This window comes from Tetrahymena thermophila (genome assembly GCF_000189635.1).
Source record: "Tetrahymena thermophila SB210 genomic scaffold scf_8254671, whole genome shotgun sequence".
Classification (NCBI taxonomy): domain Eukaryota; phylum Ciliophora; class Oligohymenophorea; order Hymenostomatida; family Tetrahymenidae; genus Tetrahymena; species Tetrahymena thermophila.
In genome coordinates, this window is record NW_002476438.1 from 378249 (window position 1) to 395815 (window position 17567).

Below are 17567 nucleotides of genomic sequence, written 5' to 3' on the forward strand. Positions count from 1 at the left end.
TTCATAAAAAACAAATATAATTCACTCAGTAAAGATTTAATTAATTTTATAAATTGTTCAAATGATTACTAGTCTTAGCAGAATATTAGTTATAATAACTAATGAGCTCATAGTAACAATTTAGAAATATTTATCATTTAATGTAAAAAATTATATTTTTTTCGAATTTAAATATTAGTTTATTACTGTTAACTTAGAATTAAATGCTATGAAGAAAGTTATATTTTTTTATATTAATTAAACAAATCAATTTAAATTAAATAGAAATTAGTTTTTATTTTCTTTAAACTAACAATATAATTATTAAATTTTGAGTTATTTATTTACCAATCCTTTTTTAAATATTTTAAAACTTATTTTGAAAATTGCTTACCTGATTAAATTGAATATTGAATGAATAGTAAATTTCTGTATTGATTTTAGTAAGTGTTACTCAAAACAAATAATTTATTTTTTTTTCTGAATAAAATTGTAAAAATGCATTAAGAATTCAACCAATTATTAAAAATATAAAAATCATACAAAAATAATACCAAATCAATTTTGAGTGTTGATTTTTTTTAATGGCTATTGAAATATTAGATTTAGATAGAGTTTCTCTTAATTTCAAAATAAAAATAATTAAAAATACTCTCTACTTCACCAAAATATAAATTTTCATGCATTATTACATACTAACTTATTCTGAATTTATGTGGTTTCAAGAAAATAATACTTTTAGCTATTTTTAGCTAATTAAATATTATAAAAAATAACAAAATAATTAATTTAAACTAAATAATTTGTTTTTATATAACATCTAAAATGGATTCTTATCATTCAATATTAAATCAAATGGTGTATAAAAAATAGAAACATATTTTTGCTTTAAGAAGTCAAAAAAGATTTTTTTGGAATAAAGTATAGATTTGATAAACTTAATAAAATTAATCAAAAAAAAGTTACTCTGAAACCTCAAAATTAGTGAATTTTCAACCACCAATTAATTTAAATATTTAAGAATAATATATTTGAGAAAAACACTTCATCCTTTAAAATTTTACTTTTTGTTTAAGGAGAAATTATGTTACTATTTTATTTAATTTTTGTGATTAAATTGACAAAGTGATAATATTGGATGGCAAATAAGATATTTAATGCAATATTTTTTTAAAGAATATTATGAAAACTTGAAAATTTAAAAAAAGGTTACAATTTAGTTAATAAGGATTATTCTAAGCAAAAATTTAAGTCAGCAAATATATTAACAGATGCTAATAAGATGCAAAGAGATATTATTAGAAAACGCAAATATATATAATAGAATGATAAAGCGGGTATTTTTGATGATATATATGCCAATTATTGGATGAAATAATCCTATTTAGAGACACGAAAAAAAGGTATAAGTTAGATAGAAAAAATTTAGTAATATCACAATTAGAAATGTATGCGTTTAGAGATGAAATGTAATTATTAATAATTAGTATTAAATTATTAATTAGTTATTTTTTTGTTAGTTGAAGTTAGAAGCAGCAGACAAGCATATGTGTATGTATGTATTTATACATGGATTTATTGATTGATTGTTATCAAAAAATAGATAATTCAAAAATTTAAGCAAAAAGACTTTATTTAGATAAACAGAAAAAAGAAATAATATATGATAGAAAGGGGAAAACAAGTAAATTTAATAAATAAATAAATTAATTTATATATTTATTATGGTTGATTTAATGAGCTAGAGAGTGAGTGAGTGATTGAGTTAACAAAGAGTATAAGGGATTAATTCTTTTAATAATTTGATAAAGGAATATAATAATTATTATTATCATAAAACAATAAAAGCATCAAATTATAAAGATAATAGGAGAGATAGTTAATATCGTGATTAAATAAATAATCAAAAAATCATCACAGGTATTATCAAAGAATCTGCAAATTTAAGGAAAATAAATTAGTAAATAGCTCATAATTTTTGAAAGAAATTATCGATGATGTTTCAAGTTTCTACTTCATCTGGGACTTAAGGCGTGACTGATGGAGGAGGAGGCGGAGCAGTTTAGCAGCAATAGCAATAAGTCAGCAGTTAGATTAGCGGCTATAGTAATAATAGCTTAGCTTTATCAAGTCATTTTGCGAAAAAGGAAGCTGCCCATTTAAGCAGATAAGCGACACATCGTCGCACAAAATCGCAATTCGATTTATAAACTAGCAATTTGAGGGGATAACCTAATTTGATATTAGGCAATAATCTGAATGGAGTGGCAACACACTCACCTTCCGCATCAAGCATAGTTGGCGGAGAACAAAATTAAATAAATTACAATATTTCATAGTCTTTAGCCTCCCTTTAACAGAGTCAATCTTATTAAGGATTATAGTAAAATTTAATACAATCTTTAAAAAAATATTTAAAATGAAAATTCAAGTTTAAAAAATTCATTTATAAAAATAAGTAGTTAGCAATCGCCAACAGAATCATAGTCTTTTTGCTCTTAAATAAGGGAAAATTCTTCTTCGTCATCTTCATCAACTGCAGCCGGAGTGACATCAAGCGGTTAGGGCTTATGCCAAAGCTATAGTAACAACAATAGCATCAATAATACGAATAATCTTACAAATAATTCTATCAATAACAATAACAACAACAATTTAAATAATTTATTAGGCGGTAAGGAGCAATTATCGCCAATGAACACATCACAAATGATCTAGCTAATGCAGATTAAATAAACTTAAGAAAAGTAGTAAATTATCGAGACTATTGATTAAGATTTTTAGAAATTTAGTGCATGCAATTCGATGAATAATGGTTTCAATTTTGGTAAAAACAAAGGGAAAGCACAGTAACGAAGTGCTGGATTTTTTAGCGATATAAAAGGATATACATGCAATTAGAATGGAAATAACTAAAATAATCAATAAAATTAAATGCAAAATTAAAGTATTTACTCCTAACTTGCAATATCTTCCGGATAAAATCCTAACAGCAGTATGCCGTTTAATTCGACTTTAAATCAAAATACTTGTTAGACTTTAGCAGGTAATCAAAATTTAGGTTAACCTTCGTTAAATCTCATGACAATTTATGCAAATCATGCAAGCGGACTCCAAACAATTCCAGAATAGGAAATAAGTTCAATGGATTGCCCTAACATTTCTCATCCAGGCTCAACAAGAAATTAAGATGATAAAAGAATAGTTTTTCACTCGCATTCTAGTAGTTATTCCACAAATCCACAGCAAGTGAGTTAATAAGTTTCCCCTATCCTCCCATCTTAGTAAAATCAGCTACTCCTACACTCAAGTCATAGCAGTGCATCAAATAGCGCTGCTCCAACTCATCATAAATAAAATTCATCATTGGGTGGTCACAACCATTCGAGTTCATAAAATAGTGCTACATTTTAAAGAATGTTAAATCCTTCCTAATTTTCGGGTAAAACTCATATTAGTTTATACATTCATTCATTCATACAATATAGTCTTTTAGATTTTTAAGTCGAAAATTTAAAATCCCCAAAGGAGAAATTTTTATTAAAGTATAAAAAAGAAATAAACAATAATATTAATTTTTAATTTCAATTTCTTTAAAATGGCATCAAGAGTTGATTCATTTTTCATTTTAAAATCTTCATCTTAAACTCCCATGTGCCTAATGAAAAGCTCAGAAAAATGCTCTTTTTTAAATTAATATGGTAAAACAAATATATTTTCTCATATTTTGTTAGGTAAGCATAAAAAAAGTCAATTTGTCTATTTGATTTTAATTGATCATACCTTTTTTAGAATTCAGAATCTGTTAAGTTGTTTACTTACTTATATATAATGTAAGGCAGACTTAAAAAATTATTAAAAAGCAAATAGACAAACAATCCAGAACAAAAAAGATTAAAATTATTACTTAAAGAGAGTTGAATGAAGGGACTAACTAACTAAAATGTTTAATTAGTAAAAATAAATAGTAAAGCTGATTAAAATATGAAGAATAAACAAATAAATAGATAGATATATTAGAATAGAAAATAAGTTAACAAATAAATTGATTGATGTATTTACAGACAAAAGGTGGTAAAACAAAAACTAAATTACACCAAAGCAAAATAAGAAAAATATTCAAATCAAATAAATAAATAAATTAAGAAAATTAAAATTGACTAACCAATCTAAGAAAAAATTCTTTGATATTTATAAAATTTAATTTGATAGGCCCCTACCAAAATTTAAATTTCTTTTTAATCATAAATCATCGAAGGCTGTTTTGGTTTATTGTTATTTAAAAACAAACAAGAATTAATAGGCAATCTATTATTTTTAAGCTAGTAGTAGCTTTTAATTTTAAAGCAAAATAAATTTTTTCATATAATTTGATTAATTCTTCTAATACAATTCTCTTTCTGAGAAATTCATCAATAAATTAGTAAGGAATCAAATTAGTGAACTAAATAATAAATCATCATCAGAATATATAAATAAATAATTACTTTGACCCTTCAAAGTTTTAATTAATTATTTTAAATTTTGAAATTACTTATTATGTAAGTATGTTTTTGATTCCCATACAAAATATATTAGCAAGCAAGCAAACAAACATCCATCCAATCAACTTTAATTTTCATCCATTAATTTTCTAATTTTTAAATACAGCTGATCAATTCACGAACGCAAATCAAAACGGGTTACAGACAAACGAAGATAGAGAGTATAAAATATCATCAGCAAGAGAACACTATAAAGCCTCTGATCAGAACTCTCTCACTAATATTACTCCAAAAATGGTTATAACTCCAGGCAATTCTTCTAATTCAAAAGAAAAAAAATTCTTCTCTTCTGTTAAAAAGTAATCACAACATGGCTCTGCTTCGAATGTTTCTCAATAAAATTAAAACATAAATAATAATAATAATTAATAGTAAAATTAACCACAGTAATAGCACTAATAAATTTAGTAATAAATACAGTAGTAATAACAATAGCAGCAGTAATAAAATCATTAACATTTACATCAATAACAATAACAATAACAAATACAATAACAATAATAATAATAATAATTGCAGTAACTGCCATAACAACAGTAGTAGCAATAGGTATAGATATAATAGCAATAACAGTAAATAGTGCCTTAAATGTTAACTTAATCTTTAAGCTAACCTCTGCAAACTCAGTCAAATGTAAATTCTTTGTCATAAAGCCAAAATAGTTAGACAATATAATAAATGATCTTAAACTCACAGATGAGCAAACGTAAAAAATAGTCTTCTCTTACCGAAGAAATGGACTCATCTCTTAAAATAATTTAAGCTTAAGTGTAAAAGTTTGAAAAAACTATTAATGTTACAACTGATAAAAAGAAGCAACAAGTTTTGCAATAAAAGAAATCCCCAACAAGCTTAAAGTTAAAATTTGAAGCAGAAAAAGAAACAAATAATTCTTCCTTCATTTAGTAATAGTCGTAATAGCAATAGTAATAGTAATAGTAATAATAATAATAACAACAACAGTAATCTCAGTAATAACAGTAGTTGATGCAAATTTAACAGTTTTTAGCGTAAGCAAACAGTAATCGTGCATTTTTGAAAGAATAAAACTGCAACAGCGATCGTCCAATAAACTCAAACTAAAACTAATTCTATCCTTCAAACTAGATATATAGTTAAAATTAATTAAATAACACATTTTCCCAAATAAATTACAGTAATAGCACTGCAACAAATACTAATAACTCTAATTGTACTGTAAACGAACACAAATAAAATAGATCTGATAGAAACGTCAACGAATCTAAGAATCTGAAGGTTTAAATACTTCACTAATAACTATAGCAAGCTTAAAATTCTCTTGCTAATCAATAATCTATTTCTTAAAAGTAATTAAAATAAACCCCTCAGCAATAGTAACCGCAGTAACAAGGCCAAAGCTTGGCTGGAAACATCAGCACTTCAAAAAGCAATCCAACTCTTCATTAAAGAAAAAGCTCTGCAGTTGTGCAATCAAACAACTAAAATTAAAATTAAATCAATAACTCTCTACTAAATCAATCGAATCAGCAATAATCTTAGCTTTAATAATATTTATTTGCGAATACACATACAATTAGTAAAAATACAGGTGAGAATCCATAAACAAACAACAACCATTTAAATTAATTATATTAAAATTAAAGTTAATAATAAATAAATCAAAAACATAAAATAATGAGTTCTGTTTCATAAATGTAGCAATACTTAATAAACTAACAAAACAGTAATAGTCAAAGTATACCTCATGGAATTATTAACAGCAATAGCTTGAACAGTTTAAACTCTATTAATTAAAACCCATAAAATTTTGAGTAAAATAGAATATAATAACTTGAGTAAACCGTCTCAGAGCTGACTAAGAAAATTAACTTGTTGGAACAAACCAACAAACTTTTAATATTAAAATTCAATCAGCTCTTAGATGAAAAGCAGTAACCTTCTGATAAAAAGCTGAACCTTTAAAAATTAATTTAAAATAAATCACACAAAAACAATTAAATATGAACAAAAAAAATTAATAAATTTTTCGCAGTGATTTATTAAATTCTTATATTATTTATTTAATAAAGATTTATTCTTAACTATTCTAAATAAAAAACTGTATAAAATTCATATTAAAGAAAGTAAGTATTTCTTTAATTTTTAATATTCACCAGTAATTCATTGTAAATATACTTTTCCTCTTTTGACGTTTAATTAGTTTTAATCCTTTCATTTCTCTAATTAACAATTTTTAAGATATAAAACAAACAAATTAGATAAGCAATTTAAAATTACTTTACGGAATAAATTTTCAAAAAATATTATAATATTCTTTGATTACAGACAGATATTAAATTTTCAATATATATATATTTTTTAAAAGATTATATTTTCATCATCATAAAAATATTTATAAAATATAATTAGTAATTTCAGATTCTATTATGTAAATCAAATTTTAATTTTATACTATTTATTTAATAAGGCTGTATACCTAATTACTCTAAAATAACTGTTAAAATCATAATTAATAAATAAGTATATAATATATAATAATCATAATAAATAATTAAATTAATTATTATTATTAAAATTATAATAAATAAATAAGTAACTAAGTAATAATTATTAAAATTATAATAAAAAAATAAGTAAGAAAATAAATAAATAAATAATATGTTCTAAAATCATAATAAATATATAAATAATCATAAAATAGTTATTAAAAAATAAATAAATAAGATTTTAATTTATTTTAAAACCATAATAAATAAATAGATAAGTAAATAATAATTATTAAAATGATAATAAATTAGGAAATAATATATATTAAAAACATATTAATAAATAAGTAAAGAAAAGAAGTATTTATTTATTTCTTTAAAAGTTTTCTATAAAATGCAATTTTTCCTCTTTAACTTTTAGTGAAATTTTTACTTAAATTAATTTTTATTAAGTGATAAAATAACAAAATTGAATAAACAATTTAAAATTTATATTTGATAATAATCAAGTAGATAAAAATATTTTAATTGTTTTATTAAAAGATATTAGTAATTAAAATATAAAAAAGATGGATCTTTGATAAAGAGGAAAAAAATATAATTAATTTAAGATTTAATTTAACTTATCAAAAAATATAGGATTAAAGTAAAAGTAAATAAAATGCTTTATTGATTGATTAATTTAAAATAGAATAATTACTTAATTAATTAAATATCTAACTCTTGAGTAAATATTTATAAATTACAAAAACATTACTAAAAATAAATATGTTTAAAATATAATTAAGTTTATATAATTTTTCTTAATCGAAAATTTAAGTTTAAGTTTCTTTTATCTAATTAGTTTTATTTTATATTTTGTTGAATAACATTTTTAAATTATTGAGAAATTAATTAACTGACTAGGATAACCAAATGAGCTTTACATATTACTCAGATCTTTTTCTAAAACATTTAATACGATTAATTTTTATCATTGTTATTATTTTCAAAAAATTAATTTTATCCTTCCATAGCTCCTTAATTGAAACTCCACTAATTACTGTAGAATCCATCAAAATCTAATCTGGCAATTAAATTTATTAAGTAGGTGTCATATTTTGTAATCCTAATATAAATTTATTATTTTTAAAAATAATACTTTTAAACGTTTAAATTTACATATTGTTAATTATTTTCATAAGGTCTTTCAAACTCGAGTCAAATTTTTAAGTGTATTTTTAAAAGAAATCTTTGTAATTTTTTTCTGCAACAAGAATTCTAGCATGCTTTCTTTATTCCTAATTTTATTTTTTAAATATAGCTAAAACTTTTTATCAATTAATTAATTACTTCAACTTATTCCTTTCTTTACTGCAAAGGTGTTTTCTTTTCATCTTAATTTAAAAGATGAGCTGTATTTTGGCTCTTTTTTTATATTTTAGAAATTACATTAATACAATTTATTTTTTAAGTTTAGAATTTTTCAAAAATTAATTTTTTTAAGACTTTTCTTTTAGTTTTAGGTAAAAAATAAATAAAATTTGTTTATAAAAAAAAATTACTTCTGGCTTTTTAATGATTGAAATGTTATTTTATATAAATTGAGCAAAAGTCTGACAGCAAGAATTTATTGATTATATTGTGTTTATAAGGGAAGTATCGAGCAAAACGCATTCCTTTAAGCATTCATCTAAGAATTAATCGTGGTGTTGTATGATGTCTTCGAATTATTAAACTGATTTCAAGTTACTTTTAAGCTTTTGCCACTTAGTTTCAATTACCTCAAAGCAAATATAATATATGAAATTTTTTACATAATGGATCATTCTTTGAGTTAGAGCATAACCTTTCAAAAATATTCTTTATACATTTAATTCTTTCATGGATTATTGAACAAGCCATGCATTACTCAGCTATCTTTCAATATATTTGCAGTTAAATAAATGACGGAAAATCAGTTAGTATTTTGTAAGAGTTTTTCTGTTAAAAATTAAATTAAGAGGCCACTTGATCCTGTAATCAAGTGAAAACAGATCTAATCCTTTCAAAGTAAGAGCTGGAGTATGAATTTTGAACTTCTCTTGATTTTAATCATTTAAAAGATTTGGGTTCATTTAAGAATTTTGATAGGCAAATAGCTGTTCTTTTAGGGTGTATTGACTAAACTCGTAAGTGAGATCTTCAACATAAGGATCTGAAGACAGACTGCTTGTTCTAATTGACATTTCTAATAAACTCTCTAACTTTTCTTTTGAGACTTATCTTGCCTGCTTGATGAGTTCTTCTTCTGAACTGTCTAAGAAGTAAACGAAAAAATCGCCTCTTTCCAAAAAGAAATAATTTTTTATTGACTTTAATCTGCCTTATAAATCTTAATCGACAACAACCAAACTAAATTTTAGAATTTAATTAAATTTAAAATATGAATAGCATATAAAAATTGTTTTTACTGCATTATTTAAGCATTTGCCCATTCGTAAGCCTTTTAAATTGGTTATGAAAAATCTTACATTTACAAGTAAGTTTCGTAATTTTAAACCAAATCTAATTCAAAAGGACTAGAAACAACTTTTCCTTCATGCTCACTCAACACACTGAGATATTTACCTGTCTTAAAAACCATTTCCTTCCACAAATAAAGGAATGCTGGTACTTATTTCTCCCTCAAAATGAATCTCTAATCCCAGTAATTTTCTTTAAAATCTTTTGAAATGTTATCCCTCTTAACAAAAACATTTTCCTATATAAAAAACTCTTAGAATAAGTCATCAATTTAACCATAATAAATCCACTATGAAAGCATTTAAACATATGGAGCAAAAGATTTCTACAAAACATAATAATATATATCAACTATCTATTTGTCACTAGTATTTTTAAGCAAATCATACAATTTACTCAATAATTCTCCTCCCTTATTAGTTTTTTAATTGAATAAAAAATTTTCCATAAAAATTAATAAATAAATGTAAATATTTGAGTAAATGTTTTATATTTTCTGTTTTTTCTTTAGCTTTATAATTAAATTTGATAAAGTTATCTTTAGAGTATACCAATTACTATTAAAAATTCAATTAGGAATTTTTAAAACAAAATTTATTCTTTAAACTTTATTTTTAATTATTTATTTTATTCAACTAAACTGAATTTATTTTAAATAATTATCAGAAAATGTTTTTTTGAAGATTATTTGATATTCTAAATGATAAAAGTAAAAAATGAGTAAGTTACTCATGCTTCTTTTAAATATTGCATGAATCATATTATGCTTGCTTAAGATTGAATTGCAATTTACATTTAAATTTGAAAAGTAACAAATTATTTTATTATTTGAACGATTAAAATTTATTTGGCTTAAATAATCTTGAAAACAATTAGAGCTTTTTACTAATTGATTATTATTCAAAAGAAATATTTATTTATTTATTGATTCTTTTAAATAATTAACTCTAGCTATTTTTATTAATATTTTTCTATATTTTTTTAGTTCAAATAATTTTGAAATTACCTTATAATTTTCTGTTTCAGATACTAGCTTGTATAATGCTTCCATAACTTTAAGAGATGGCTGTATGTAAAACCATAATTTTTGCAAAGTAAGCTCTGCTTTCTGGAACTCTTAATCGAGTTAGTTAATCATTACAACATACTCTCTAAGGAGAAGTCCTAATGCAGCACAAAGAGCCTGCGAAACAGTTCCAAAAGAAAATTATTAATGCTATGCAATGTAATTTTATATTTTATCATACTGTAAGCAAATTTCAAGAATTTTATTAACTAATTATTTCAAAGAACTTTCACATGTTGAAGTTTCTAAGTATGGTTCGATGCAATAAATATAGGGTTTTCTGTACTAATCTGCCTTTTTCTTGATATAATTTCCTATTAAATTAAAATTAAATTCACAATCTACCTTCCATTTTTACATAAAAAATATTTTTAAGCTTAATTATTTTAATTTATATCTAACTAATTTGGCTTAATATAAGAATATCCATTTTTAATATAAGAATGTCCATTTTAATACAATAATGTCTAATTATGATAATATCATATACTTACTAATGATACATATATTTATTTATCTTTAATTACCTTCTATTCCTGTCATGACAAATAGTAAATCTTCGATTAAATAAAGCTCTTGTAATTAGGGACTCATTGCTCCTAGATTTTTTTTCTCTTCTAAAATAATAGTAATAAAACAATTTATATGATAAATTTAGTTATTATATTTGATAATGTTACATGTTTTGTTAAGTAATTATTATTTTTCTTAATATGCTATCTGTGTATTTGTTGCTGTCAAAAATGAGCTAAAATCAGTAGGCTCTGTCCATGTTGGCATGAAAGGTATATGACTCTTACAAATTCTCCACATAGAGTCAGGAGAAATATTTGGACTATTGGCACTTACAGTATTTAAATTTTCACATATTAAGTAATTTCCATATGGCGATTTAAAAGCAATTTCCTCATAAACATGAATTTATCTTTTTGATTGTTGATTATTTGCATCAACTAAAGTCCATTTTGCTGACTTAAAAGTTATCCCGTTTTAAAAATTCTCTTCATACTCTGGCTTTTCCATTTTTAATGAACCATCTGCTTGGCATAGTAAATAATACCCTTAACTAATTTATGTTAAAAAGAACATTTGTCAAATATTTAGGTCTATCACGCATTTAATGTTATTAACTGTATTGTAATAAATGATATATTACCTATTCTTTATATGCACTTAGGAACCAAACAAAATAAACCCTGGATAATCCTATCATATTTAATTGAGATGAGTAAGATTTGAGATAGAATAAATGCTGTTTTAAAAATAAAGAAACGGCAATCAAGATAAATACCTAATTTTAGGAATTATAAATTATGAATTCTTCAATGGAATCAGTTTCTTAAACTTGTGTTTATTATTTTAAAAAAGGATGAATTGCGCTCATTTAAACCGAATTGCCTGTTAATTCATTTTTTTCTGTATCATAAGTATATTGATGGCTCAAATATCTATTGTTTCTAGTGTTTTTAATACCAATCTATTTATTATTTATAAACATTTTATATTTAGTATGTATGAACTGTGCTTAAGACTATTCTATAATATAACTACCTTTGTCAAATAAGACAATCCTGTTCCGTTTTCTTAAATCATTATATAAAATAACTCGCTAATAACTAAAATCAGTAATTATTCAGAATATCAAAATTTTATTAATTATTATTCAAATTTTTAATATTGAAAATTATAAATTTATGTATTTATGTATGTATGTATGTAGGTAGGTAGAAATGAATGATAATATACGCCAAAAACTCTTTTTGAAAATTTAAAAATATTCATTAAATTAAATAAAATCTATTCAATCAATTAGTTAATTGATACATACGGCAATTAATTCTTAGCAAATTACTAAATTATTCAGCGCGTATTTTTAAACCTAACTTTAATTATTTAAAATTAGAATTTACTAAAAGATATGTCTTCTAACAATAAAATATTATCTTGGTATTAGAATTTACTAAAAGATACTTCATTTAATATTAATAATTTTAACATATTTTCTTTTTATTTTAATTATCTGTTTTTAAACTAATTTTTAGGTTTAAACAAATTAATTGAAATTCTAATTTAAACGAAATACTTTTAAAAAAAATAATCTATTTATAAAATAAAATTAAGATAAATTAAAAAAATTTTGTTCAAAAAATGCAAAAAAATTTAATTTAATTCGAATAATTATTGAAGAAAAAGAGATTAAAAATAATATAATCCTTTGTTTTATTTTTAAAAAAAACAATTCACAAAATTATTTTTTTGCATTTAAAGATAATTATTTTAATTTAATAAAATTTCATTAATATTCTTTTAAAAAATTTATAAAAAACCAGATTGATTTTAAATTTCATAAATAAAATAAAAATAGAAATAATAAATTTTTTTAGGAACAATAAATTTAAGTATTTGCTTAAATATTATGACCTATATTTAATATCTATTAATGATGAGTTAGATTATAATAATTTATTTAATATAATAATATCATTTTAAAAAAAAATAATAATACAATAGTAGATAATTCCTTTAGTAACATTTTTTGCCACTTTAAATATGAATTAATTTAATAGATAATTATTGAAGAATAAATGTTAAAAATAAAATAATTCGTTTGCTTTGTTTTTAATTGTATCAAATTATACTCATGATATTATGTTTTGCATTTTAAAATAATTATTTTAATTTAATAAAAATTTATTGATAACTTTAAAAAATTTTATAAACAAACAGATTTTAAATTTCATAAATAAAGTTAAAATAGAAATAGTAATTTTTCATAGAAGCAATAAATTTAATTATTTGCTTATATTTTGTGATTGTTCGAAGTTTAATTGATGGTACTTGTTAAACAGGTTAAATGTATTTAATTTTAAAATATCTTTAAAAAAAAATAAAAATGATGAGAATCGTAGATAATTCTTTGAGTAACATTTTTTACCACTTTAAATATGAATGTTTCGAATTGATATTTATTTTTAATATTATGTTTGTCTTGAATAAAATTTAATCTATGATTTATAAAAACATGAAATACTCAAATTACAATATGATTTGAGTAATAAGCTAATAATAAATAAAATTAGTGATTATGATTCATCTTAATTAATTCATATAATTAATACTCAAATAATTGTAAAACTAGCTAAATATTTCTAATAGTAAACTTAAAGCTATTTTAGCTACAATAATTTCAACTAAACGATCTAAGCTTAAGCAAGATCACAAATTTATTTATATAATTTATTATTTATTGCAGTCCTTGCCATGTCATAAAGACACCGTAACGACGCAACGGAAAGAATAAAATCAGATAATGATTTTATTGAGTATTCTTAATGCTAGGAATATTTTGCTTCAAAGCATCCTGAAGAAATTGTCAAAGTAGATTTCAATAAAATAAGCAATTATAATTTACTTTATTTCTTTTAAATTATTCACATAGGACGTAAGAGGTATCTTGAAAAAGCCGATCTTAAATAGAACATAAGAAGATATTCATTTCTTATATTTTTACTTCCAAAAGTTAGAATTTTTTAATGAAATTCTTGAAACATATGATAAATGGACTGTTTTATCATGCTTGAAACTGCTTAGTTTAGTTTCATTTATGCCTAACTAAATTATTTTTTAAAGAGGTAAATGATTTAATGAATGCCTTAATATATTTTCCTATTCTTTTAATCCACATTTATACCTTTTAAATAAAAAATAGACGAAATACCTAAACATTTTTGGGTTTTATTGAGCGGAGATGCTGTGGTTACAGATAAATCTAGTTTAATAGATAGAGAAAGAGTGTTTAAAGTTGGAGAATCAGCGGGTAACTTTGAAGATCAAATGATGTAGTTTACTCTTAAGGCTGTACTTAAATGTGAATTTGCTGTCTTAAAAAAAGACTAATATGAATTCATAGTTTAAAAAAGGGATGAAAATGAATTTAAGAGAGTTCTTAAACTACTGAAAAATACTGCTATGTTTGAAGATTTTTAAATAGTTATTTTAAAAAAAAATATAAATTGCTTTGAAAAAAAGATTTATAATTATAATAGTATTGTTTATGATGAAAACTAGCCAATTGATGGGATTTATATTATAGATAGTGGCTAGTTCAGTGTGATGAAAAGCAAGATCATTGATAAAAATAAGCAAGGAAAAGATTAAGAATTAGCTAGCAATAAAGTATTTGTTAGGGTTAGTATTTTGTAACAATAGAGCTAAGTCTTTGGTTAGGAAGAAATATTTAGAGCCAAGTAAACTAGGAAAAATAGAGTAATATGCTCTTAAAATAATTCTAAGGCTTTTTTTTTAAGCTTTGAGAATTACATGAATATCTTTAAATCAACATCAGATAAAACTATTGACAATCTCATCAAGAAAGAAAAGTTTAGTTAATAGATGAGAGATGGTATTATTTAGAGGAGATCAAATCTTGACTAATAATATAAAAATTTTCTTTACTAATCGTCTCTAGCTGCTTCATCGTAAAATCAATCAACTGGATTAAAGCACTATGATTCTCAATCTATTGCAGAATTATAATAACTTTAAGTTCCTTCCACAAAAAAGGCATATTATTTACCATCAATTAATCAATTTCCAGAAAAGAGAAGTCCTAGTATTAGCCCAGAAAAAAATGAGCTTTTATAAGAGTACGTCCTTAATCTGAAAGACTCTTAAAAAATGAATAAAAATGATAAATAATAATAATATACTGAATCAACAAATAAAAAGTTGAACTTTAATAGCTAACATATAAAAGTTTAAAATTAAAGCAATATTCCTCAGAATTTATAATAGTCCAACAATAATAATTCTCCAAAAGAAATTATTAACAATTAATCTAAGCTTACAAAAAAGGAAGATTAAGTTCAAGTAAATAGCAATAATAGCAATTTTAAAATATTAGAAAACGAATAAATCGATAAGCAATCTACAAACAAATAAATATTTCTGAAGCAGCAATAAAATATAAGTGGGAAGACTGATAATAAATAGTAAAACTAAGAAGAAAGTAATTGCTTTTTTATAGAGGAAAATGAAATTCTGGAAATTTATCAAAAATAAAAAATGGAAAATATTCAGCAAATATTAGAAAAAAATAAATATCTCTGTTAAAATGCTAACTTTTTAAAAGATGAAGATGTTTTTTAAGAGCTTTAAAGAAATAAATCTAATAATTATACATTAAACACAATTTTCAATAGAAATCGCTCAATTAGCTCTAAAAGACAATCTATTTTTGATAAGAATGAAGGAAAAACTCCTTAGTCTGCCAGTAATAGAAAAAAGAATTTATACGATGTTGATTCTGAGGGCATAGATAAGCAGTATATTTAACGATCATCTAAAATTTAAAAAATTCCGCTGTCTTCTTTCAGGCTTAAAGATTCAAGTAACAGTACTAATAATAGTGCAATTATAGAAACTAAAAGATAAGAATAAGAAGAAGATAGTCCTCTACTTTAACAGAAATCCTTTTTACTAACACTACCAAACATAGAACAACAAAATTCAATTATAAATAAAGATTAAAATATCTAAATTTAAATTGATAATTAAGAAGAACCAAAAATAAATGATTTTATTAACTAAGAATAATCACAGAATAAAAGTAAAACCACAAATCAAGATAGAAGAAGAAGCTTGAGATAGTAACTAGCCTAAGACCAAATAATAAAGAGATAATAAAACCAAAGTTTTCATAATATTTATGACTCCTCTGAAAACAGAAACAATCATCTTAGTTATAAATAGTAACTCTCCAGATTAAACAAAAGTGAAGAAGTTATACTTAACTAGCCAAATATTAATTAAATAAAAGAATAAACAAAACAAAATTTACTTAAAAACTTTGGTTTAGTTGATTAAAGATATGCATTAGCATAATTTAAAGATCCAAATTACGTGGGTAAAGCTAGCAGATAAGTTAGCATAACTTAAATTTATGAAGATGTCTCACCTGAAAAAATTAAAAACTTAAATATAGACTCTTTAGAGTTCTAGTTGTCTAATTAGAGTGAGTTAATGAGATAAGCTGAACATGAAATTTAATATGCCATTAATGGGCCTAAAGTCAAATTAGTTGAAAATTATATTCATAAATACATTAAAAGAAGCAATAAAAGAAAAATAAAAGAAGGCTATGAAATACCTAACTTGCTAGAGACACTCAAAAAAGATAGTTCTATTGTTATGAGCAACTCTGTAGAAATTCTCAACGAATAAATTTCTAATACAATAGCTAATTCTAATGTTAATTTTCCAGATTAGATAATTCTGCCATAACTAAATTATAACAATTCAAATTTTAAGTAACTTATGCTAGTAGTGTAACCTCAAAATTCCATCAATAAGCAATTCTTAAGAAAAAGCAGAAAAAAAATAAAAGAAAAGCTACAAAAAGCAATAGAAGATAAGATATTGGAGGATCCTTATTTAATAAAAAAATCAGCTTCACCTGCATAAAACAATTAAAAAAATAGTAACAATAATAGATCTAAAATTCAAATATTGTAAAATCCTTTAAATTCACCTAAAAGTGTAAAAACAACAGCTAAATTGCATAAAGTAATTCTAGGAATTGACAATTTTGACATTTTGAAAGATTGATAACAAAATTATTTGAAAAGTATTAAATAATCTAATAATTATTTTAAAGTAACAAATTCATGTTTTATAAAAATTAATATTTTAACAAATTCTACTAAAAAACAATTAAATTGTTAATTAAATATTTTAAAGAAGTAAATAAATAAAAAATTTACCTTACTATATTTATAAAAAAATATTCAATTATTCACTTAAGATAAAATTTATTTCAAATTTTGTAAAAACATTTTTGATAAAATTTAAATTGATTAATTTTGAAAGATAATTAATTAATTATAGGGTAGATAAACATTATTTACAAATTAGAATAACATTAATTTATATTAAATAATTAAAATTAATTAATTCATTTGGTAGTTATTTAGTTGGTTAGTTAGTTAATTAGATAGGTTGCTGAATTATTTGGGTTGTTAATTTAAT

At 22.5% G+C, this 17567-nt stretch overlaps 3 protein-coding genes across 3 annotated transcripts; 2 read left to right on the forward strand and 1 right to left on the reverse strand. All coding sequences in view use genetic code 6, as the record gives it.

Annotated features, from left to right (window-relative positions):
• Positions 1-1973: 1973 nt before the first annotated feature.
• TTHERM_00426150 (hypothetical protein) lies at positions 1974-6509 on the forward strand (the record flags this gene model as incomplete). Its single annotated transcript, XM_001013793.2, has 3 exons — positions 1974-2362; positions 2442-3421; positions 4630-6509. 3 exons carry the CDS (start codon positions 1974-1976, stop codon positions 6507-6509), a joined length of 3249 nt encoding a protein of 1082 aa, XP_001013793.2.
• A 1415-nt stretch (positions 6510-7924) lies between these two features.
• TTHERM_00426160 (Spc97/Spc98 family protein) lies at positions 7925-12134 on the reverse strand (the record flags this gene model as incomplete). The annotated part of the gene is made up of 11 exons (XM_001013794.3): positions 7925-8099; positions 8153-8271; positions 8324-8398; positions 8536-9364; positions 9424-9887; positions 10482-10855; positions 11069-11158; positions 11222-11607; positions 11698-11747; positions 11833-12018; positions 12093-12134. 11 exons carry the CDS (start codon positions 12132-12134, stop codon positions 7925-7927), a joined length of 2790 nt encoding a protein of 929 aa, XP_001013794.3.
• Positions 12135-13685: 1551 nt separating this feature from the next.
• TTHERM_00426170 (cyclic nucleotide-binding domain protein) lies at positions 13686-17147 on the forward strand (the record flags this gene model as incomplete). The annotated part of the gene is made up of 3 exons (XM_001013795.2): positions 13686-13919; positions 13981-14173; positions 14251-17147. The coding sequence occupies exons 1-3, from the start codon at positions 13803-13805 to the stop codon at positions 17145-17147; spliced, it is 3207 nt and encodes a 1068-aa protein (XP_001013795.1). The 5' UTR covers positions 13686-13802.
• Positions 17148-17567: the final 420 nt, after the last annotated feature.